At 50.0% G+C, this 24143-nt stretch overlaps 1 protein-coding gene across 1 annotated transcript in view; it reads left to right on the top strand.

The window, feature by feature from the left end:
• The first annotated feature begins 10249 nt into the window (after positions 1 to 10249).
• Positions 10250 to 24143, top strand: part of PDLIM1 (PDZ and LIM domain 1) — a 37180-nt gene continuing 23286 nt past the window's right edge. The window contains exons 1-2 of the mRNA XM_045581917.1: positions 10250 to 10447; positions 23246 to 23397. Coding sequence (XP_045437873.1) covers positions 10352 to 10447; positions 23246 to 23397 — 248 coding nt within the window. The 5' untranslated portion in view covers positions 10250 to 10351. The remainder of the gene's footprint in view (positions 10448 to 23245; positions 23398 to 24143) is intronic.

The raw sequence follows: 24143 nt of genomic DNA, 5'->3' as shown, positions 1-24143 counted from the left end.
CTTCCTTCACCACTTTTATTTCCGACGCTTGCAACCCTGCTTCATTTTTCTCCATAGAACATACATAACATTGTGCCATATGTTATCCCCTTTTAAAAAAACATAAGTTTAAGATCACAGAGAAGTTCCAAGAATAAGAACGCTACAAAGAACTTTAGCAGGGCTGCTATCCTTTAGCACATTCACCTGTTGTTAACATCTTATCCCATTTACTTCATTTGTCTTTCTTTCTCCCTCTCTCCCTCTCTCTCTCTCTCTCTCTCTCTCTCTCTCTCTCTCTCTCACACACACACACACACACACACACACTCATATACACATAGTTTTGTTCTGAATGTTTAAGACATAGTTACTTACATGCAGCCCTTTATTTCTTTAAAAAAAAAAAAAAAATGTTTTCAGCCAAGACCGGTTTGGCTCAGTGGATAGAGCGTCTGCCTGCGGACTGAAGGGTCCCAGGTTCGATTCCGGTCGGGGGCATGTGCATTGGTTGCAGCACATCCCCAGTAGGGGTTGTGCAAGAGGCAGCTGATCAATGTTTCTCTCTCGTCGATGTTTCTAGCTCTCTATCCCGCTCTCTTCCTCTCTGTAAAAAAAAATCAATAAAATATATTTTTAAAAATGTTTTCATTGATTTGAGAGAGAAAGGAAGGGAAAGGGAAAGACATGGATGTGAGAAAATATCCATTAACGGCCTCCTACACGCCCCCTACTGGATATTGAGCCCGCAGCCCAGGCACATGGCCTTCCTGGGAATCGAACCAGCAAACTTTCCGTGCTTTAGGCCAACTGAGCCACCCTGGCCAGGGTGCGGCTCTTTATTTCTAAACTAGAGGCTCAGTGTGCATGTCCTAAAGACAGGGCTCCTCCCTCACCCAGCCTCCATCTAGTTATCAACCAGTACATTTAACATTGATACAAGCCCTAACTGGTAGCACAAAATTCATGCAAGAGTAGGTTCCTTCCCTCTCCTCCCCCCACTCCCCCCCGGCTGCCAGCACCAGCTTCCCTCTCGCACCCGGAACCTGGGCTTCCCTCGTAGCCCCAGCTTCGTCTGGTAGGGCATCCAGAAGGACGTCCAGTCTAATTAGCATATTATGCTTTCATTATTACATATCATGGATTGATGACCAGGAATGTAACAATACATATACAAAATATGCCATATCGTTTACTTATTTATTTTATTGTGTGTCCATTACACTAAAATGTTAGCTCCATGAGGGAGGACCTTTTTTGTCTGTTAGGTGTTGACTAGACGAGAGAAAAAGAACCAGCCCCAGTCAGCTAAATGCCTCGCCAAGCCCTCTCCTTTCACCTGGCTTCAAGGACCCCCCAGAGGAGCTGGCGTCTGGCTAGGATCACAGACGTCTTCATGGTCATTTTCCCACTTCACTTTTTCTGACCTCTTTTACCTCCAGACTTCGTTATTCGTAACCGCTCTTCCTATGCTCTGGGATGCATAATGTCAGGTGGCCAGTGGGCGGGGGTGGAAGTCAGAGGCTCGGTGGCTAGGCCCAGGTGAAGACCCCAGGCCCACAGCACTCAACGGCGATGGCTGAGACCCCTCCTCGGCCTGGAATGGAACCTAATGTGAGGGGCTACGGGGACAGGTGGTGCTACCTGTCAGCACTGCATTTCTAGCTGTTCTCACCCAGCAGCCCCGATGCGACCCCAGGAGGACCACAGGGAAGCAGAATGCCCGAGGTAATGGAGAGAAGATGAACCCCGAGGGGGTGGGTGCACACCCAGCAGAGAGGAAGCCACCCTCTGGGAGGCCTGGCGTCATGGAAACTGGCCCTGCCACTCATCTGTCCCCGAGTGCTATAAATAGCCTCAGTATCAGCCATGACCAGACCAGGCCCGAAACGCAGGCAAAGCCCCAGAGGAAACGGTTGGGAGGGGGTGTCACAGGGAGAGCGCGGGTGGAATGGGTGGAATGAGGCTGGAGGAAGCCTGTGCCTGTCCCCCCTGCACTCCATATCTGGTCACTGGTGCTCAGAGCCCTCCCCACAGAATCCTCCAGCCTGCCTATTGTCCACTGACGTTCTCCCCCAGACCACGTCCCTCGCCGCCTACGACCTTGTTGTGTTTCTGCTGTGGATGAAGGCCTTTCTGCCTTCACATTTGCTGATACTTTTGAATTTTATCTCACATTCCAGCTCCTTCGAGGAGGAAGTCCAGAAGGCCATCCACCCAGGGCGTTAGTCTAATTGAGGGGCTGACACTCGGGCTGTGGGTGTCCCTGCCAGTGGGACAGGGAGATCTGGCCCTGGGACCTCCATGGATTGTGGACGTGAGGGGTTTTCTGGGATCCCAGAAACCTCCGAATAACTTCTCGCCTGCCTCTCCCTCTTCTTCACGGAGCCCTCCAGGTCCCTCAGGGGTCTGCCTCCCCAGCCCAGACTTTGCATCGGGACTTGGTGACTGACTGACTTCAGGGAAATCCATTAACCACTCAGGGCCTATTGCAGGCAGAGTTCCCTGGCCCCAGAGAGAGGATGGCTTGCAGGACGTTCACTAAGGAGGCCTTGGCCCGCACCTTCAGGCCCTCCCCGCCTGTGCAGGGGCACGAAGAGGAAGCTGCATTGGACTGAGAGAGAAGGTGAGCTGCCAGGTAGACCTGACAGCCTCCACCTATTCCACAGGGAGCTCGAGAGCCAGACGACCTATCAAAGTTGTCCCCTGTCGGCCAAAGCGGCCATTCCTTTAGCCCCAGCTAGAGCAGCCCGGGGGAGGGCCTGCAGGGTGGAAGCTGATCGCCGTCCTCTCAGCAGCTGGGACGAGTCCCTCCATGAAGAGCACTCCTGTAACAAGGGCTTAAGGCACCTCATTGGAATCTTGTTCCAACGACATGCAACAGAATAAGACACGTTCCTGGTACACACTCTGACTCACATCACTGCTCAGTAATGAGAACAATGTTTATTGTCTGAGTATTGGGTGAAGGCCTGTTGGGTAATCCTGACCCCAAGCCAACTTTCCTCTCTTGGGGAGGGGCCCAGGGGTGATTCCATGTGAGCTAGACTCAAATTTAAACTTTTAAAGTTTCTTTTTTAAAAAAATGTTTTTATTGATTTTGAGAGAGTAAGGAAGGGAGAGGGAGAGAGATATAAAAAAAACATCGATGAGCCGAAACCGGTTTGGCTCAGTAGTAGAGCGTCGGTCTGCGGACTGAAGGTCCCAGGTTCGATTCCGGTCAAGGGCATGTACCTTGGTTGCGGGCACATCCCCGATAGGAGGTGTGCAAGAGGCAGCTGGTCGATGTTTCTCTCTCATCGACTTTTCTAGCTCGCTATCTCTCTCCCTTCTTCTCTGTAAAAAAATCAATAAAATATATTAATTAAAAAAAAAATCAATGAGCCTGGCCAGTGTTGCTCAGCGATTGGGTGTTGAGCCAGGAACCAAGCGGCCCCAGGTTCAATTCCTGGTCAGGGGCCATGCCCAGTTTTGGCTTCATTCTCTGTGGGGGGCATGCAGGAGGCAGCTGATCAGTGATGTTTCTCTCTCATAGATGTTTCTATCTCTCTATCCCTTACCCTTCCTCTCGCTCTAAAAAAATCAATAAAATATATATTTTAAAAAATGGATGAGAGAGAAACATCATCATCAATGGGCTGAATCCTGCACGCCCCCTACTGGGGGATCAAACTCACAATGGGAGCATGTGCCCTGACCAGGTATCAAATCCTGACCTTTTGGTTCCTGGGTTGATGCTCAATTACAGAGCCACACCAGCTGAAGTTACCTATAAAGTCACAGAGGTACAACGACAAAAATGAAACACGTTCATCCCACAAATTTAATAGAGGTCTCAGATTAGCAGATTCATTACATTTTATTCATTTATTATCTTGTGAACAACACTGTCACATTACATTTTGTGTTTTTGTCTTAACTTCTCCAACATAAATGTTAAATATGAATCACTTTGTCCAGGTCCCTATTATGGGATTTCTTCTCAATATTCAGGCTTCTTCTGCCTTTGAGAACTCGGTGCCACGTGTCCAGGTGGGGCCCAGGAGGCAGGTGGGTAACGGCTGCAGCTCTGGGGCTTGGTCCCTCCATGTCGTGTCCATGAGGAACATGGCCTTGGACCCAGCAGCTCATCTGTCCCCAGCTTTTCCAGCCGCGAGGGAACCACGGGCAGGTCAGGTGCACACGTGTCCCTGTGGTGCAAGCGCCGAGGAGCATGCTCTGAAAGGCGCCCAATCCCGAGTGGCCACTTCAGGATTTCCTCTGGCTGGAGCAGGAAGCGGGAGAAACCCAACAGCCCGGAGCCAGGTCCCAGCCCAGGCACTGGCACAGCCCAGGGCACCGCCCCCAGCATCCCCGCCGCCCGCGCTGCCAGCCGCTGCGCGGGGTCCCGGGGGCGGACGCGCGGCCCCTGGGGGCAGGGGCAGGGGCTGGACCCGGCTGGGCCGGCGGGACAGGGCCGGGCGGGGAAAGACGTCTTTGTTCTGCGAACCTCTAGGCTTAGGTTTCATTTTTTTTACAGAAAAAAAAAAAAAAAAAAAAAAAAGGCATGTCGCTCGGCTGTCCTTGGAGCTGGGCGCCCCGGGCAGCCGCGCCGTTTGGGGACGTGGGAGTCACCGTGCGCCCTGCCAGGCGGCTCCCCGGCCCCTGGCGCCCGGGCACAGCTGGCCTCACGCTCCCACCTGGGTCCGGCCAGAACCGCTCAGCCCCGGGCGAGGGTCCTGGAGGCGATTTCTAGGCAAGGGAACACCCGGGCGAGTCCAGGACCCGGAGGTTAAAAGCGACCCTGGCCTCTGTCTCCACCCACAGAGTGGCCCTGGGGGTCCTGGCAGTGGCACCCTGGGCGTGGGGTTGCCAGCTCTGCAGACGCCAGGCTGGGGCGATCCGCAGGCAGAGCCTCCCACCCTGTCCACACTGCAGACCCGGACTGATAACTGGGAAAACCCACTGTCCGCCCCGCTGCCTGCCCTCCTTGCTTCCATTTCTCCAGCATTCTCAGCATTCTCTCTCCTGCATCCCCCCCCAACCACGCCCCACCCACCCCCTTCCAGGCGTTTGGCGGCGGCTGTTTAGGTCCACAGACTTCTACGGAATTCATTGTAATGATAACAAGGCAACTGAAGTTCAGAGAGGTTGCTTAAGGCCTCCGCCGGAGTCAAAGGTCTGAGGGACCTGGGAGGAGGGGTCACCAAGAAATGGTGTTTAACATAAGACAGGGTTGCTTGCGGTCCCAGCCTGAGCTGTCAATCGTCTGGGCATTTGAGTACGTGCTGTGTGGCCAGTTCAGGGCTCCCCGGTAGAAGAGATTAAAAGGATAGAAGATGAGATTTCCTACCCCCAGAAAGACTGGCCTTTAGTCACCAACCCAAGAAGCCGAGAACATTTTATTTGTTTTGAAAACTTTACACCATCGTTAGAGGAAATTTTTTTTAAAAAAATTCCCCAATTGCATCTCCCAAAACAAAGTTAGCTTTTTGTGCTTTCTCCTAATTTGTAGCAGTAAGAAGACATAGTTTCCATTTTTTGACATACATTTTACAAATAATAATATTTGGTTTACAAATAGTCTTGTTCCACTTATTTTTACCTTTTCTGAAAACACATTTCCCTGTCTCCTCTTAGTCCTCAGGGTCGTTATTCTCATGCTGCATACTATTCCCACATATGGCCACACCATATTTAGCCACTTTTCTGTTACTGGTTGATTCCAGTTTTGTTTTTTATGTTGTTGTTGTTGTTATTATTTTTTTTGGCATTATAAATAATGTGGCTATAAATATCTTTGTACATCCAGCTTTTTTTTTTTTTTTTTTTCCTTCTTTTAAATTATATCCTTGGGCTGAGGCTGGTTTGGCTCAGTGGTAGAGCATCGGTCTGCAGACTGAAAGGTCCCAGGTTCGATTCCGGTCAAGGGCATGTACATTGGTTGCGGGCACATCCCCGGTAGGGGGTGTGCAAGAGGCAGCTGGTTGATGTTTGTCTCTCATCAACGTTTCTAGCTCTCTATCTCTCTCCCTTCCTCCTCCCTGTAAAATATCAATAAAATATATTAAAAATAAATAAATTATATCCTTGGAATTGTGGCCCAGAAAGAGGATGTATGGGTCAAAAGGTTGACTGTTTCATAGCTGTTACTACATAGATCCAGACTACAACTGATAACCTTTAACAGCCAAATGAAGCAACTGAGGGCTCACGGCCCTCACAAATGCACCAGTGCCCATGCCTGTACAGATTATAGTGTAGCTGACTGGCGTGGCTCAGTGGTTGAGTGTCGACCTATGAACCAGGAGGTTGCCAGCTCCATCCCCAGTGTGGGGTGTGGAGGAGGCAGCCGATCAGTGAGTCTCTCTCATCATTGATATTTTATTTCCCTCTCCCTTCCTTTCTGTAATCAATAAAAAATATATATTTTTTTAAAAAGACTATTGTGGCCAAAACCGGTTTGGCTCACTGGATAGAGCGTCAGCCTGCGGACTGAGGGGTCCCGGGTTCAATTCCAGTCAAGGGCATGTGCCTTGGTTGTGGGCACATCCCCAGTGGGGAGTGTGCAGGAGGCAGCTGATCGATCTTTCTCTCTCATTGATGTTTCTAGCTCTCTATCCCTCTCTTCCTCTCTGTAAAAAAATCAATTATATATATATATATATCTCCAACAGTGCTTGTTCTACACAATAGTGTCCCTCTCTCTCTCCCTCTCTCTCTCTCTCTCTCTCTCTCTCTCTCTCTCTCTCTCTCTCTCTCTCTCTCTCCTTGGAATTGTGGCCCAGAAAGAGGATGTATGGGTCAAAAGGTTGACTGTTTCATAGCTGTTACTACATAGATCCAGACTACAACTGATAACCTTTAACAGCCAAATGAAGCAACTGAGGGCTCACGGCCCTCACAAATGCACCAGTGCCCATGCCTGTAAAGATTATAGTGTAGCTGACTGGCATGGCTCAGTGGTTGAGTGTTGACCTATGAACCAGGAGGTTGCCAAAGAGAATCAAGGAGAGAGAGAGAGAGAGAGAGAGAGAGAGAGAGAGAGAGAGAGAGAGAGAGAGAGACACTATTGTGTAGAACAAGCACTGTTGGCATCTATGAGTTTGAGGCCCATGCTGGCAGGCACACAGGATGAGTGAGAGAGAGGCAGGCCCCCCCTTGGGAGAACAGAAGCTGTGGCTTTTCAACCTTTTCCTCCTCCTAGGACACAAAGTACTTCAAACTGCTGCACACCTGAGGGCAGACTCAGAATTTAGCAATTCTCCCCACATTCCACAAGGACTTGAAACACTAGCATGTTTTCTAATCAGCAGAATCTTGAAGCCAGTGGATTTGGGGCTTCCATGAAGCTGGTGCTGGCTGGTTCTGGCTGTAAGTCCATTCCTTTTTTCTCAGACTCAATGCATATCAGGATGCTAGGGGATGGGAGGGATGTATAGATAACATAAACCCACTTTGCTTTCTAAATGTAAGCAAACCCTTCCTAAAAATAGACATTGTGCTGTGATACAATCAGAGAAGTAAGATGATCCTTTCAGGTGTAATCTGGTAGGTAGACCAGGAGACAGAACCCTGCTTTTATTTTAAATATATATTTATTATTGATTCCAGAGAGGAAGGGAGAGGGAAAGAGATAGAAACATCATTGATGAGAATCACTGATTGGCTGCCTCCTGCACGCCCCCCCTGGGGATCGAGTCTGCAACCTGAGCATGTGCCCTTGACTGGAATCGAACCTGGGACCATCCAGTCCACAGGCCGACACTCTATCCACTGAGCCAAACCAGCCAGGGCAGAGCCCTGCTTTTAACAAACGCATTCAATTAAGTTCCCAGACCCAACTGGATCATGGGCAACCCCACCCCAACAAACAATTTTTAGACACCAGCAAGGTGTTCAAGAAATCAACTCAATTTCGACACTATTTACAAGACTGGGCCCCTACACACACACACACACACACACACACTTCAGAAGCCAGCCTTCATCAGGCTCACACTTGCTATAGATTGGAAATTCCAATGCTACCCAGGAGGCTAAGCAATTTAAAGCTTCAATTGTTTATTTCTGAAACTTTCCATTTCATCTTTTCTGCCCGTGGTGACCACAGGTGATATAGATTGGAGGTTCCAATGACCCCCTCCAACTCAGAATGCGAATCACAAGTCCAGGTTGTTACCTGCACTTCCGACTGACTGGCTATAAAATCAGAGGCCCCCAAACCTCCTCCTTGGGTTCAATTAATTTGCTAGAACAGCTCGCAGAACTCGGAGAAATCTATTACGGGCTGCAGTCCTGGTTTATTGTCAAAGGGTATGACTTAGAAACAGCCAGATGTTGAGATGCATAGGGTAAGGGTTTGTGTGTGTTTTGGGGGGAAAAGGGGGAGGGGTGCGGCACTTCCAAGCCATTTCCACGTTCGCATCTCCTCGTGTCCATCAACCTGGAAGCTCTCAAAAGCAAATCCACGGAGCCTAATGAGGAGAAGGTTGTGGGAACCTCCGAGCTGAGGTCAGTCACTTTTTATTGGAGGCTTTTTATCCGTAGGCATGGCTGATGGTGATTGATTCCTCTCCAGTCCCTCCCCCCTGCCCGAGGTGGAGGTGGGGGAGTACGGGATTGAAAATCCTAAACCTCTAAATCACCTGGTCCACTCTCCTGGCAACGGGCCCCCATCCACAGGTGCTTTCTAACCGTCACTTCGTTCCCATAGCAGAAGACACCGCTGTCTTTCTCCACGCGGGACATTTTGTGGGTTTCTGCAGTCGTGAGCCAGGAATTGTAGGTGAAAACCAAATATTTTTGAGAGATATATTTTAATCATCCGAATGCGTACATATATATGGTTTATACATCTCTCTATCGCATACATCGAGCATGTGCTCTGTGCCAAGCACAGCACTGGGGCGCTGGGGCAGGGCGAATGAGTGCCAAGAAAACTATGAGGGACCTGGCCCCAAAAGGGTAAGTGGTCATGACTATGGCCAATGCATTGCATTGCTTAAGTACTGTGTGCGTGCACTCCTCTAGACACTGGGATAATCTGATAAGACTGATAAACACCTTACCCCCTCGTAACAAATGCTTAGGGGAAGGACAAGCAATAAGTAAAACAGCATGTCAGATGGCGATCAATACCATGGAGAAAAAATAAAGCAGAGGAGAGGAGGCAGCGTCCAAGAGAGGAGGTTTCGGTAGGGCGCTCTGAGATGGTGACATTTGAACAAAGAGAGCCAGGGTGAGCATTCCAGACAGAGGCCCCAGGGCAGGAACACTGGAGCCCGAGGTGGGGGGGGGGGGGCGGGGGGGGGGGGGAGAAGGGGGGCCGTTGGAGGAGGAGATGAGGTCAGAGAGGGTGTGGGCCTCCTTGTGGGTGGCCCCATAAGCACGTTAAGCAGTTTGGCTTTACTCAGCGTGAAGCAAGGAGCCCGTGGGCAGCGGGAGACTCGGGGCTGGGCTGGCACAGAGAAGGCAGGGCTGCAGAGGCCCCGGGAGGCTGGTGGCAGGCTGGGACCCGGTCTTCCTACGCAACCCCGTGCCCTTTCCTCTCGTTAGCTCGCTCCTGGCCCGCCCAGACAGGAGGCCTGAGTTGTGGAGGTCAGAACCTACAGCGAACTCCAGCCTGGGGGTGAGAGACAAGTTTTCCAGGGCGCCGGTTCTGAATTCCAAACACTGGACAGCACCGTGCGCCGGCCTCATTGGCATCACAAACGCGCCCAGACGGGCTTCCCTGGCCAGGGGAGCGCCAGCTGGGGAGCAGCCCCGGGCAAGTCTTTTCACCCCAGGCCGACCCCGCTACCCCGGCCTGGGGTGAAAATGGGGCCGGGTGCCCTGTCTGCGCCGCAGACTCCAGAGATCATGCGATTGCACCTTTTACACGTCATTACCGTCTGCAAAAAGCACAGCGCCTTTTTTTTTTTTTTGTAATCTATGTGTTATTTTAGTTTTACATTTAATTTTTAATTTTTATATTTTTTTTTACAACTTTTTAATTAATTTATTATCGGTGTACATATCTTAACATGCCCCCCCCCTCCCCATTCAGGCCCTCCCTCCCCAGAGCTTCTTATCGTCTTACAAAGCGCCCAGCCCGGGTCTGTCGGAACCTGCTTGCTTCTCCCGAGCGCCCTCGGCGGTGCCGGGGTGACCCTCAGACCCGACCCCAGGCTCTCTCTCGGGACACGGGGCGGGGAGGACGCGCGGGTGGGCGGGCGGCCTCCCCACGGCCTGGGCGGAGCCGCCCCGCCCCGCCCGCCCCGCGCGCCCTCCCCGCCCCGCGCTCCCGCCCGGCGCGCGCACTCGGAGAGCCGAGCCGCCGGGAGCCCAGCGCGCCCGCCGCGTCCTGCCGCCGCGTCCGTCTCCGCGGGTCGCCGCTCGCCTTCGCGGGGCCATGACCACCGAGCAAATAGTCCTCCAGGGCCCGGGGCCGTGGGGCTTCCGCCTCGTGGGGGGCAAGGACTTCGAGCAGCCCCTCGCCATCTCCCGGGTAAGGGCAGCCTGGGGCGCGCGGGAGCGGGGGCGCCGCGGCTGGGGAGCGGCGGGACCGGGGGGGGGGGGGGGGGGACCCGGGCGGCCGGGGCCCCGTGGGCGCTGGCGGGACGGCGGAGTCGGGAGCCGGGGATGGAGCGGGGGACGGAGCGGGGGCTGCGGGCGCGGCGGGCAGGGCCAGGTGCACCGGGAGCACCGCGCCTGGAGCGCTCCCCGCGCGCCCCAGGTCCGCCGCCCCTGCCCAGCGCCCCGGGGGGAGCCGCCCCGGGAGAGCCGGCGGCCGCTGCGCGCAGTGCCCGGGTCCGAGAGAAAGGACCGGGCACTTTTCTTCGTTCCTTCGCCCCGGAGGCGCGTCCAGGCGAGTGTGGACGCCTTTGTCCAGCGGCCGGAGGATCCGGGTGCCCGCAGCCCCCGCGCACGGGGAGCGAACACCTTTCGGTTCTTCAAAGGCTCCGGGGGCGGAAGGTCGTCTGGAAGCGCTCGGGCCACCTGCACAGGGAACTGGGTGGGTGAGAAGTTGACCGGGCGGTGAGGTGAACTTTAAACACCTCCCCAACGACTCGTTTCTCTCTTTGGACCTGGTCCGCGGCCAGGTCTCACCTCCCCAATGCCTTTTGGGAAAAAGGGGGAATTTTTGGGGGAAAACAAAAGCAAAAACACGAATAAACCTTTTGGGACATTCTCCTCCCCCTGCGGGAGTGGCCATGATCGTATTTCTTCCTGGCATTCCCGGGTTATCAGCCCATCTGCACTTTTCGAAACCCCGGGAATACTTGAATCAAAGGAATAAGTAAATTCTTAGAGAAGGCCCTCATCTCTTTGGAAGGGCCCAGATTCCGTCAGAGACCTCCAGACCCATCACCCTCAAATAAAGCGGAACCCGCGGGAGAACCGGCCTCAGTGTGGAGGCCCAGGCTTTGGTCCTGAGCCCGGCGTACAGGCGAGGCTGAGGCCCCACTGAGAGCCATCCCATCCACGGCCTGCTCCTGCGAGGCGGCCAGTCAACGTTTGTGGTCCGAGTGAAAGAAAGGAGCAAAAGCACTGCCTGGAGTTTTTTCCTCGCCTTCAGGTCTCATGTTCCATTCTTGGGCCCATCTGCTAAAGCGGACCCTAAACTTGCCTCTTTAGCGACCAGATGATCCTTTTTCTTGGAGGGCAGTGAGAGTGGAGAGAGAAAGGGAAGATCCCTATAGGTCCTTCTGACTTAAGCCCCTGCCACCAGCAGCTGAAGGAACACAGTGGGAGGAGCAGGAGGAAAAGAGGCCTCCTCTCGGCTTCTCCGCCCACACTTCCTTTCAGGTGGGGCTATGGGACTGAGGAGGTTTTTTTCTGATTCTCCCTCGCCTCCACCTCCCGGAAAAAGGCAGGTGTCAAGAGTTCTTAGGCCCTATCTTTACCCTCTCCCCCACCTGCTGCCCTGCAGGGACCGCTTTGATTATGGCAGGTGCAGGCTATCTCCTCAGGACCCTCAAGTGCAGAAAGGGTGCCTTCTCCTGATCTGGACTCCCCCCCCCCCCCCCCCCAAGCCTGGCACCGAGCTGCACCTGGCCACGCCCAGTGAGCTTTTCAGGCTTATTAATAAGTGCTCGCCCAGGGAAGGCACATTTAGACCCGCTGACCTCATAGTCCGTTTGTCCCCACTCTTTGTGTCTATAATTAACCTGTCAGCCCTCTCCGCTTCTGAGTTTGTGTATGACATGCAACCTTTTTCTTTTCTTTTTTTTTTAAGAAGTGGAAGATCTAATTGGCAATCTGTTAAAAGGGCAGTTACTTGCCTGGCATTTTAACTGCTTTCAGAAGTTCACGTGGGTGGCACTGCGTAGGTATGACAGAGTATAGGCTGGAAAGCAACACTGTGAATTCGTTAGTTTGTTCTTCCCGGTATTAATGGATTCATTTATGTACTGTCACATGTTTCATCAGCACGTTCCTTCCAGAAACCGCAAAGCGGGGGGCGGGGGGGTCTCAGAAATGAGAGGACACAGTCTGTTCTCCAGGTGCCCATGGCCTAGCGAAGGAAGCTAATCGTTACCTTGGCAGGTGTTTTCATTGAGAGGTGGAAGTGACTCAGAGGAGGCGACCTTCTCATGCTGACAGTGATTTACTTAGTATTTCTTCCTCTCATTAATGTTCTACGTGGAAAAACGGGGCCTGCTCCTGGGAATGGGCAAGTGGCCGCCTGAGATCTGGCGTTGGCCTGGCCTCTGCTGCTTCCTCAGCCAAACCCGGGGCTCGCCTTCCGTTGTGCAGGCCGCCTCCCTCACTGGGGGGAGATCCCGGCCCCCGGCTGTGAGGGGCGGTGCGGGAGAGCGCTCTGCACAGTGACCACTGGAGAGGAGGTGTGAGCGCTGAGCTGGCGAGGCACACACCTTCTGGCTGGTAGGTGTGTTACAGTTATCATCCTGGGCAGACAGAGTTTGCTCCTGTGGATTTGGATCTGTAGACTTTGAGTCTCCACACCAAAGCAAACCATAAAACTAGGCCTGGAGAGGAGTGCCTTTTTTTTTTTTTTTTTTTTTTTTGCTTGCTTTTGCAAGGATTATTCTGGTATTGGCTCCAGTCTTTTGTTAAATTGCTAAAGCTTCTGGATATAACTCTAATCCGTGTACTTGAAATTGTTTTTTACATATATATATTTATATACTTATTGATTTCAGAGAGGAAGGGAGAGAGAGAAATAGAAACATCAATGATGAGAATCATTGCTTGGCTGCCTCCTGCACGCCCCCTACTGGGGATCAAGCCCGAAACCCAGGCATGTGCCCTTGACCGGTATTGAACTTGGGACCCTTCAGTCTGCAGGCGAATGCTCTATCCATCCACTGAACCAAACTGGCTCAGGCTTGTGTTTTTTGTTTTGTTTTTAATTTATTGATTTTTTTTTTTTTTTTACAGAGAGGAAGGGAGAGGGAGAGAGTTAGAAACATAAACGAGAAACATCTCTCAGCTGTCTCCTGCACACCCCCTACTGGGGATGTGCCTGAAACCAAGATACATGCCCTTGATCAGAACCGAATCTGGGACCCATGAGTCCACAGGCTGATGCTCTATCCACTGAGCCAAACCGGATAAGGCTTGTTGTGTGTGTTTTTTCTTTTAACTTATTTTTTTGTGAAGTAAAGTCATAAAATATAATTGCATAGCAAACGATTATAAAGTAAATAATACCTGTAAAATCACCACCACCCAGGTCAAGAATAGAACATTGCCAGAGCCCTGAAGCTCACTGCCCATAACCCTGTCATGACTTAGGCTTATCACCTTGCTTTTCTTTATGGTTTCACTACTCCAGTATGTTTCCTGAACACCAAAGCTTCATTTTCCCTGTTTCTGAGCAGGATCGTGCAGAATATGTTGTGTGTGTGTAGCTTTGTTGGCTCCTCCATGTTTTCATCTATGTTATTGCGATGACTTAACATTTCCATCCAGCTGTTCAACTTTAAATGGACATAAATTAGCTTTCTTCCTTTCCCAGTTTCTTAACTAACTTCTACCTTGGACTCCCTGATGGTGCACTCATTGGCCACTGTCCCCTGCGGGTTTTTCCCTGCTCCAAATCTGCAGTTGACTGTCCCCTTGAGTTTTTGGTTTTGTGTGTCAATTTCCTTTAAAAAAAATACATTTTTTATTGATTCAGAGAGGAAGGGAGAGGGAGAGTCAGTGATTGGCTGCCTCCTTCCGGCCCCACACTGGGGATGGAGCCCCCAACTCTTACCGGAACCCAATGGTGACCTCCTGGTTCTCAGGTCAATGCTCAACCCCTGAGCCAGCCAGCTGGGCTCTATGTCAATTTCTTATTTCCTCCAGTTGCTTTCAAGGGAAGATTTCAGAGAATCCACACCCAGGTCCAAATTGCTGCAGAGTGGGTGGGTATGTTGACTGTTTTTCTCTCCCAGCAACTGACAAAAGACAGGAAGGGGCGGGGCCAGAGATAGGGGTGCTCTTGTGGGAGGAGCTGCTCCTTTTCCTCGCCTTTGCGGAGAGCCTGTGGTTTTGTGGCGAATTGCTCAATGTAACGTAACTAAGGGGTGCTTAATCCTAGGTACTCGGTAGCCAGAGGGTCCTTTCTGATTTTTCAAGAGTGTTACTTCCGGACTCAGTAGGTTTACGTCCTGTCCTAAAGGTCAGGGCTCACCTGTCAGGTTATGGAAACCAAGAAATACCTATGAAGGCTCATGAGGCGTTTATGGCCCTTGCTCTGTGCTCCCTCATCCTGTGAAACCCATTACCTGAGAAATATTAGCTACTCCAGCGGGTCACAGCTGATCTAAGGAGATGGGGGAAGAGGATGGACCAAAGGGAATGAGTGCATGCTTGAGCCTCTTGGCCTGAAATTTACCAAGCCATGTCATGACCCCTAGCCAGAGGCCCCTCCCCCTTTGTGGCTATAAAGGGGCTGGTTTGTCTTTGAGGAGGAGGAGGAGAGAGGGAAGAAGAACAGCTTTAAAAGGTATTGCAGCCTGGCAGGTGACTGAGAGGGGGAGAGAATCAGCTAACCACTGAGGTCACACGATGGTCCTGCTGGTCAGGACTGGGAAAAGCACCAAGGAATTGCTTTTGTGCTGGGACCAGGCTTGTCCTGGCTTCCACGTTGGCCTTCCACAGAGAGGAAGGCCAGGTCCCCGTAGCCTGGGTGATTGGCTGAGACTTAGGTTAGGGGTGGAGGTGGTTGCACATGGGGCTCCTGGCGGCTCCTTTGGAGACTTGAGAGACTGACTTCTTGATACATTAAGGTATTCTGTTTTGCTATTATATTCCTAAGAAATGATGGTGGTTCTTTCAGACAGAGAGCAAAAAGTCTCTTTGAACTGCCACGCTTTGTGCTAAGAGCTTTCGTTTGCATGGAGCAAGAAACGAAGCTTGGTGGAGGCACAGATCCTCCGATATACCTGAACCCTCTTTAGTGCCACATTTCCTTGAGAAAATGGCCATAGAGTAATCAAGAACAGTTTGACATGTTCTTGGGGTTTTCAGGCCAACCTACATAAAACCATACAGCTTCACCTTGCCCCAGCCACTGGTGGTTCGTAAAGGCCTATGACACCGAGATTCAGCTCGAATCCCAAATTTCATTATTCTGGTCTCGTTCCATATAACATGATCTTCACGTATGCTAGCTCACCTACTTATAAAGAAGATTTAAATGGATTTACAACACCAAACAGATATTTAGAGTATTTAAAACCTAAGAACACAAGTGATAAGATTTATGAACATAGAACGAAAGAGAGATGTGCCCGGACCTTTAAGTCAGGTGGCTTCTGAAATTGTGTCCTAAGTTTAGCTGTGAGTTTTCTGGCTAAGGCAAAACAGGGACCAGGTTGAGTTATTGACACATCTGGAATGAAATCACTTCTACGATACTCCATTTGCAAAGAGCTTCAAGGATGTTGAACAGCCTTATAGGGACTGTATTTTATTATTATTATTATTTTAAAACCTCTTTTGGCAAAGGTAGAGAAATACTTTTCTAATGTAAGGGCCTTCTGTGCACTTTTAACAGGAGGGTAAGCCCTTACAGTTGTTTTTGGAGGAGCTGAGATGGCGCTCTTAAGTATTTTTTTTTTTCTTTTTTTCTTACCTTGATGAGTTAACATCATTTAGGAAGGGAACTTTGGGGAAAGGATAGTCAACATCCCCCTTGATGTTTCCAAACCTGGTAAACACCAGAATTTCCTGGGAAGCTTTAAAAAAAAATAGATTTATGGTCTCACTGTGTAGACCTTCAGTAGATCTAAGATGGGGTGGGGAGATCTATGTATTTTTTATAACCCCTAGGGGATCTGATGACTAACTTGTTTAGGAACCATTGCCTCATCCTTGCAAATATTAGTTTTCCTGACTTATTGGTGAGTTGGGTCTATTTCTGGCCTAATTTTTAGATGCCAAATGCAAGGGTCGAGGTTAACAATGTTCTGTGACTATTCAGGAAATTGGCCTATTTTCTGTCCACAGGTAAAAAAGTCGGAGACTCTTCTGAATAGAGAACATTTCTCCCCTGGGCTGGGGGGTTCTGTATCAGAACTGTGCAAACTGATAAATACCTGGTTAAAATCCCCATTTCATCAGAAGGACAGCAGTGCAGTTGGTCATTTGGATGGAACACTGTTTAGAATGAAATGGAAGTGCTTTTGATAATCAAGATGGGAAAGTTGGTTACTGTCCTGCGCAAACCAGGGCATCTTATACTCTTAGTCATAAAATGTTTCCACATAGAATTTTGTTTTACATAGCTTGCTTTTGTTTGCCTGTCCTCACCTGGGGATATGTTTTTATTGATTTGAGAGAGAGGAAGGAAGGAGACAGAGAGAGAGAAAGATGTGAGAGAGAAACATTGATTGGTTGCCTCCCTTACACACTCCAACTGGGGACTGAACCTGCAACCTAGTTTGTGCCCTGACCAGGAATTGAACCTGTGACCTTTTTTGGTGTATGGGATGATGCTCTAACCAACTGAGCCATCCAGCCAGAGCAGCTTTACATAACTTTTTAACTAGGCCAGTGGTTGGTTACAAACACATTTGCATGAAGGGGTCAGGAGGCAACATAAATGAGTTTTGACTCAAGAATGAGGTAGTAAGAAAATGTAATTAATAGCTTCAAGAATGATGATAATGGCAACTGGTACGAAGTTTCTGTGTTGAGGGCAATAGAGGGTGAGGGTGTGGGGGGTGGGCTGTGGCTGAAGGGAAGCTTATGTCCCATTTAGAGGTACAAGCTCTGTAGCTGGTGCTGAGGGTTGCCATTGGGAATACAGGTCCAGAATGCCTACGTTTTCTGATTTTTCACAAGAAGCTGAGAATCTAGGGGTTTTGTATGAAATTTATTGACATGTAATTATTAGCAAGTAATTTAAGTTAAAAATAAATAAATAAAACAACATTGCAGGCCGGATTCATTTCCTGGGCCCCCAGCTTTCCATGTTGAGCCTGGGGAGTTAAAGGAACCCCATCCAGCTGTCAGTGCAACATGCGCTTTTACTGGAACTGCCTTCTGCAAGGCTCCCTGGGGGAAGCCAGGCTCCCAGTGGTTGGCCTGGAGGCTGCCTGGGTGGCCCTGAAGGGGTCTATTTCTTTGAACTGCCATCAGGTGAGAGTGGTCATTCAGTCGCCTTAATCTCAGTAAAACGAAGGCTTGGTGGCTGGTTTCTTGGCAGTATCTGGGCAGTTGAGTCAGATGCTCTGTTTAGATTCCGTTGTTGTTCTCCATTGTTTCCCAGATAAGGTACACTCTTGTGAGAAGGAAAACAGCAGGGCTCTTGCAGTCTGATCTCCTTACATGTCCGGCCTCATCCCCTTCCTCTCCCCTCAGGTCCTATGCTTCATCCGTGCCAGTCCACACGCGGTTCCTGTAACTTGGTGTGTGTTTTCCCGCCTCCTGCAGTGTCTGCACAGTTTTGAGCAACACCACCTCCAGGGAGTCTTCCCTGATTCCACCCTTAAGCTCCCACTACCTCTTGGCTCACTTCTAGCACAGCTCTCATCAGCTGCTGTGCATGCCTGTCTTTCCTAGGAGGTTGTGATCGATCCTTCTCCATCTGGATCCCAGTGCCTGTGTGGAGACCGGAATCTGCAAATAGTAGCTCACGTTTTTAGAATTTGACAGTATGCTCTGTCTGAATCATCTCATGTGACCCTTCCAACAGCCTTCGGATGTCAGGACTGCCACCATCCCCATTTCAGAGATGAGAAGAGTGAGGCACACAAAGGTGAACTACCCCGCCCAAGGACATTTAGTTTATAAAGTGGCAGAGACAGGACTTGCACCATGACCATCTATCTGACTTCAGAAGCCACCTCTTAATCAACAAGCTACACTGCCTTTCAGAATGTACTCAAGGAATGACTATGTGATGAGTGAATGAGTGAGTGAGTAAGAGAGGAAGGATAAAGTAGAAACATGCCATTATCACAGAGGAAGGTTACCTCTTTGTTGGTCATAATTGGGGTGAGTGTGCATGCAGTTCTACATAATAGCAATACATAAGTATTTAGATGTATTGTACATTGAAGAAAGCAGGAGAGCCATATCAAAGTTCTGGTCTGCACCAGTTGGAAGTGAAATTAAACTCTCTGAAACCGATGTGCTCAGGAGCCTGTTAGCATTGCACCGGCTTTAAAGATGCAATGGGAGCTCGAGGTGTGGGCCGGGCGGGTGTGCAGGCCTGCCTCTGAGCAGACGTCTGCCGGGCAGGGCAGGCGTGAAGAAGACATGAGCGCATCCTCCGGAGAAGAGCAGGTCGGCCGTTAGTGGAAATCATTGTGCCTAAAGCCTATTCTTAGGTTGTATGTTCTCTGGGGAAGAAAGTGAGAGAAGGGGTTTTGAGGATGTGCATTCAGTTAATGGGTCTGTTTCTTTGGAGGAGGGGATAGGATTCCCCCCATTTTAGAAATCGAAGCTGACTCCATCATGAGCTGATTCCGAGGGTGCTTGATGGTCAGGAGGAAGTTAGAAAGGACACTGAGGCACACTGGGTCTCTGGAGCCCACCGCCTGCCACTCACCAGCTAATAACCTCAGGAAAACCACTTAAACCCCGAGCCTCCCTTTCCTCATCTGTAATGACGCAGGAACAGTCCCGCCTGATCTAAACACGAGAATTGGGAGGTTAACCCTTGACCAAACTGATGATTATGAAGAACAGGGAGTGTAGCCAGGATTGGAGTCCACCAGTCAAGATGGGAACTAACTGGGGCTGGAGATAGGTCTCTCTGAGGCCCTTTCAGTCTGTGTTCTGATTTGTATCTTTTTATAAGGGACGAGGTTGCCCGGACTCCAGCTCAGTTCAGAGCAATTGAGCTGATTGTCTTATGACAGGAGGCCCCTGGGTGGTGGCGGGGTCTGTGATGCTCCAGTACCTTTTGTAGAATGTGATGAGTCTCCTTAATTCTGGGTTTCTCTTTCGCTTTGGGCTTGGAGCATCTGCTTGTGGTTTTGTGGTAAAGCAGAAAGGGAGTCTGGTGTCAAGTTCAGGCTTAAGACGTTAGCTGTGTGAACTTGAGTCAGTCACAGCTTCTGTGAGTCAGTTTCCTCAGCTGTCATTGTTACGTGTTGGTGGTGAGGTCATTATTAAAAATCTCAAAAGAGGAGATTGGGTGTGAAAGGGCTTTGTAGAAGGTGAAATATACATATTTTTTATTTTTAAAAAATATTTTTATTGATTTCAGAGAGGAAAGGAGAGAAAGATAGAAACATCAATGATGAGAGCGGATCTCTAATTGGCTGCCTCCTGCATGCTCCCCAGTTGGGTTGGAGCCATTAATCAGGGCACGTGCCCTGATCTGGAATCGAACTGTAGCCTCCTGTTCATAGGTCAGTGCTCAACCCTGAGCCACACTGGCTGAGTGAAGGCAAATTTGTAATTTAAGTCATTAAAAACAAAACAAAACAAAAAAAACCAACAGCTCATAAAAGAATGAATTTAATCGGTTTATGTGTAATTTCAGCCAAGTCCCATCTGATGATGTTGTCTTGTAAGATTTCCTTTAGCTTCCCATCGATTTGTTAAAAAAAAAAAAGGAGATGGAAAGAGAGGTGGCCCGGCCTGTGATTACTCAGGCTCAGGGCTCTGGAGACCGGTTCTAGCTTGTCCTGGACCTGTGGGATGTTCTCAGCAGAAATGCCTCTCCCACAGGACAATTTGAACCAAATGCTGGAAATTCCAGAGCTCTCGGCCGCTGAGTATCTCAAGAGAAATACTTGAAAATCCGTAAAGTCAAGGGAAACTTTTTCCCCCTCATCTTTTCAAATCGTCCACTCCCATCGTTTAGTTCTGTGAGTGGTCACATTCCAGGGTAGCCATGCCTTTTTAAAATAGTCACATTTTTAAAGGACAAGATTAAGTAGCATGAATGCATATTTAATGACACTAGAAATTCTAGGTTCCACCATTCATTGGACGACTGTTTATTGAGTGCCTACTATGTGCTAGGCATGGTGCTGGGCCCCGGGGACACCACAGCGCCCAAGGCAGACAAAATCTGCCCCCACACACCTTCCTGTTTCGTAGGCCCTCAGACATTAAATAAATTAACCCACAAAACAAATCGACAAACCTAGCTAGCGTGGCAAGTGCCTCGACGACGAAGGATGACGGGGGATATGACTTAGATGGGCGGCGAGGGACGGCTTCTGCGAAGGGGCTCTTGAAGCTGAGGCCGGAAGGGTGAGACGTCCATTAGGCAGAGGCCATGGCAGGTGCTACTGTCCCGCCGTGGGGAAGAAACCAGGAACCCCGGTGGCCGGAGTGCAGTGGGGGAACGGCATGAAGTTAGTTAGGAGGGAGGCATGGTCGCTAGGCACCCACCCGGCTGGTGATTTTGGATTTGATCTTCAGCAGCATTCGATTTGGTCATGGAAACGAGTTTGATCAGGCTCCTTCCTCGGGAGGTAGAGTTTGCCAATCTGGAAGCGTTGCTAATCCCACGCGAAGTGATGCCTAGGGCCATTTTTTAAAGGCCGGGGTGGGGGGGGTGGGGGTGGGGGGGGGGGGGGTGTACTGTTCTTCCGAAGACACGGAGCTATACATGAAGTGACGTCAGATCCGTCTCCTCCGGAGAGGAATCCGTTTCCCCCGCCTGTGCTGCTGACTCAGAGGCGAGCTCCACCATGCTGGCTGGAGGAAAGCAGGCGCCCCCGTCTGTGTGTGCGTGCCGTTTCCCAGTGGCTGGAAGAAAAGGTCTGACCTTGGCTCGCTGGTCGATGGACGATGGGAAAGCCAGAAAGGAAGTTTAGGAGGTCAGGATCTCTGCCCTGGTTTCCACGTCCTGCTGCATTCCAGGGGAGTTTTGCCTGGTAAAGCCAGAGCATGCCTGAGCCGGAAAGGACCTCAAGGATCAACTCATCCACCCTTCGTTTTACGGGCTCGGGTGCTCATGGGGAGACGGGCCATGACAGCACCCCAGGCCCCTCGGAGGTGCCGGCCTTGGCACTGAGGTGACATTGGGAACGGGCTGCTGAAACCACGTCAGATGCGGAGCTTAGGGCCTGAGCTGTGGTGCCCGGAAGGGCCTCTTACCCCTGGTTCAGCTGCACGGAGCACACCGTCACTAGGTCTTCGGCAGTTGGCTCCCAGGTGTCCAGGGCTCTCTCCAAGGGGAAGCCTGTGGTCACTGGGAGTCTGGGTGTGTTGCCATCACTCTGCTGCTGGGGAACTAGACATTCTCATTAATAAAATTATTTTTTTTTAATATTTTTATTTATTTTTAGAAAGAGAGGATGGGAGAGGGGGAACAAAACATCCATCAGCTGCCTCCTGCACGCTCCCTACTGAGAATCAAGCCCCAAACCCGGGCATGTGCCCTTGACGGGGAATCAAACTGGCAACCTTTCGGCGTGCAGGACAACACCCAACCAACGGAGCCACCCGGCCAGGGCTGAAGGGAAGTCTTGTGTGTCACAGACAGGGAATGACACGGCATGGTATATGAATAATGTTAGTACTGAGCCTCATCACCAGAAATTACGCTGAGGTTAGTACTACTTCACACCGGGTTTTGTATTTCACTTGCCACCCTGCAGCATCTGTGTTTATTTGAATAATAGTTGGACATCTGTGTGTGTGGCATGATATTTACTCAGCCCACGTGGAACAGTCAGTAGGCAGGTGGGCTTTGATGACCCGCTGCAGTAATTGATTCGCTCCCCCAGGCATTGGGGGCCCAGTCATTTGGAGCCATGGGCTCAGGAGCATTGTCCTGCAGTAAACCGGCACCTATAGAAAATGACGCTAATATAGTCAACTTCTTGGGAGGGCGGGAATGAGCCAGTGTAAATACTAAACCCACTCTACAGATTTAAAAATACTCTTATTGCTTTTTTGGTTTTGGTTAATCCTCACCTGAGGATATTTTTTCATTGATTTTTAGAGAGAGTGGAAGGGAGGCGGAGAGACAGAGAAAATCGATGTGAGAGAGACACATCGATTGGTTGCCTCCCGCACATGCCCTGACCCCAGCCGGGGACCGAGCCTGCAACTGAGATATGTGCCCTAGACTGCAATCCAACCTCATTCTGCAGGCCAGCGCGCTCTCCACTGAACCAAACCAGCTGGGGCTATTGCCTTTTTTAATTACAGAAGTAATTCAAATTCATTGTAAGAACCGGCACCGTTGCAGAAATATATAACTGAACAGTTTGGTGTTCAGTGTTCCAGTTTGTTTCCGTGCATTAAGTAGCATTAATTACTAAGGCTTTTATGGACACAGATGCTACTGTACGTAATGTTCTCTGAGTGTGTGTGTTTTTAATGTAATGGGCAATTTATTTTAAGGAAGCCGCAAGGTTCAGTGGTCTGGTTTCCGGGTTTGAGTCTTAGATCTCTAATAAACTGGTTAGTTGACTAGTGTAATGCAGGGGAGGGCAAAGGTAAGTTTGCAATTATTGTTATGGGAAATAAGACAGTAACTAATAAATACTAATATGAGAATAAACTGTATGCTTCATGTGCTCACAACTGTCAACCTACTTTTCCCCACCCTTATAGCAATTCCACGCTGGCAGACCCCAGGTGAACCTCAGATCTCTCTCAGCCTCACTTTTCAGGTCTCTAAAATGGGTATTTGTCTTTTCTCCCGAGGTTGTGGTAAGGACCCCACGAGATAGCATGTAGAAAAGGACTTTGAAAACCATACTGTATTCCATAAATATAAAGGTTTGTTACTATCGACACTTAGGACTTTAGTCCCTTTCCGTTTTTTACATGCTTTGATCCGCATTCGTGAATACTCGGCCTGGTGATAACTTACTCAGGGGTTGCCTTGGAGGTGAGTGGTAACTCGCTTTTTCCCTTTTCCCAGGTTACTCCCGGAAGCAAGGCCGCGATAGCCAATTTGTGTATCGGTGATATAATTACGGCCATCGATGGGGAAAATACCAGCAACATGACGCACTTGGAAGCTCAGAACAAGATCAAGGGCTGCGTCGACAACATGACTCTCACAGTGTCCAGGTAAGGCTCCGGGAACACCCGTTCCTTTCGGGTCCACTGGAAGCTGCCTGTGGCAAGGACTGCCTCTCCCGTCTGAGTCCCTGACACCCCAGCTCAGCGCCAGGTATCCATAGGCAGGTCACAAGGTCTGTGGAATTGCCCTTGCTGGTTTGGCTCAGGGGATAGAGCATCGGCCTGCAGATGGAAGGGTCCTGTGTTTGATTCCGGTCAAGGGCACGTACCTCGGTTGCAGACTCCTTCCTGGCCCTGGTTAGGGTTCGTGCAGGAGGCAGCCAATCAATATGTTTCTCTCACATCGATATTTCTCTCTCTCCCTTTCTTTTCCACTCTCTCTAAAAATCAATGGGAAAATATCCTGGGGTGAGGATTAAAAAATAATACCGTGTTTCCCCGAAAATAAGACCCAGCGCATGGAAAGATAAGACATCCCCTGAAAATAAGACCTAGTGCAACTTTGTGAGAAAAATATTAATATAAGACACTGTCTTATTTTCGGGGAAACGGTAATAATTACAAAGGTCTGTGGAATTGGAATTTCAGTTGCTTATTTCCCCTCTAATTGTCATAGTGCTTCTTATATTGTAGGTGTCTTTCTGCATTGTTATTGTTGTTAATCCTCACCTGAGGATATTATTCCATTGATTTTTAGGGAGAATGGAAGAGAGAGGGTAAGACAGATGAGAGAGGAACATATCGATCGGTTGCCTCCTGCATGAGCCCAGACCAGGGCCTGCGCTGGGGAGGAG

Source organism: Pipistrellus kuhlii, unplaced genomic scaffold (genome assembly GCF_014108245.1).
Source record: "Pipistrellus kuhlii isolate mPipKuh1 unplaced genomic scaffold, mPipKuh1.p scaffold_m20_p_15, whole genome shotgun sequence".
NCBI classification, from domain to species: Eukaryota; Metazoa; Chordata; class Mammalia; order Chiroptera; family Vespertilionidae; genus Pipistrellus; species Pipistrellus kuhlii.
The sequence above is the reverse complement of the archived record's forward strand: the minus strand, read 5'-3'. Positions and strand labels throughout refer to the sequence as shown.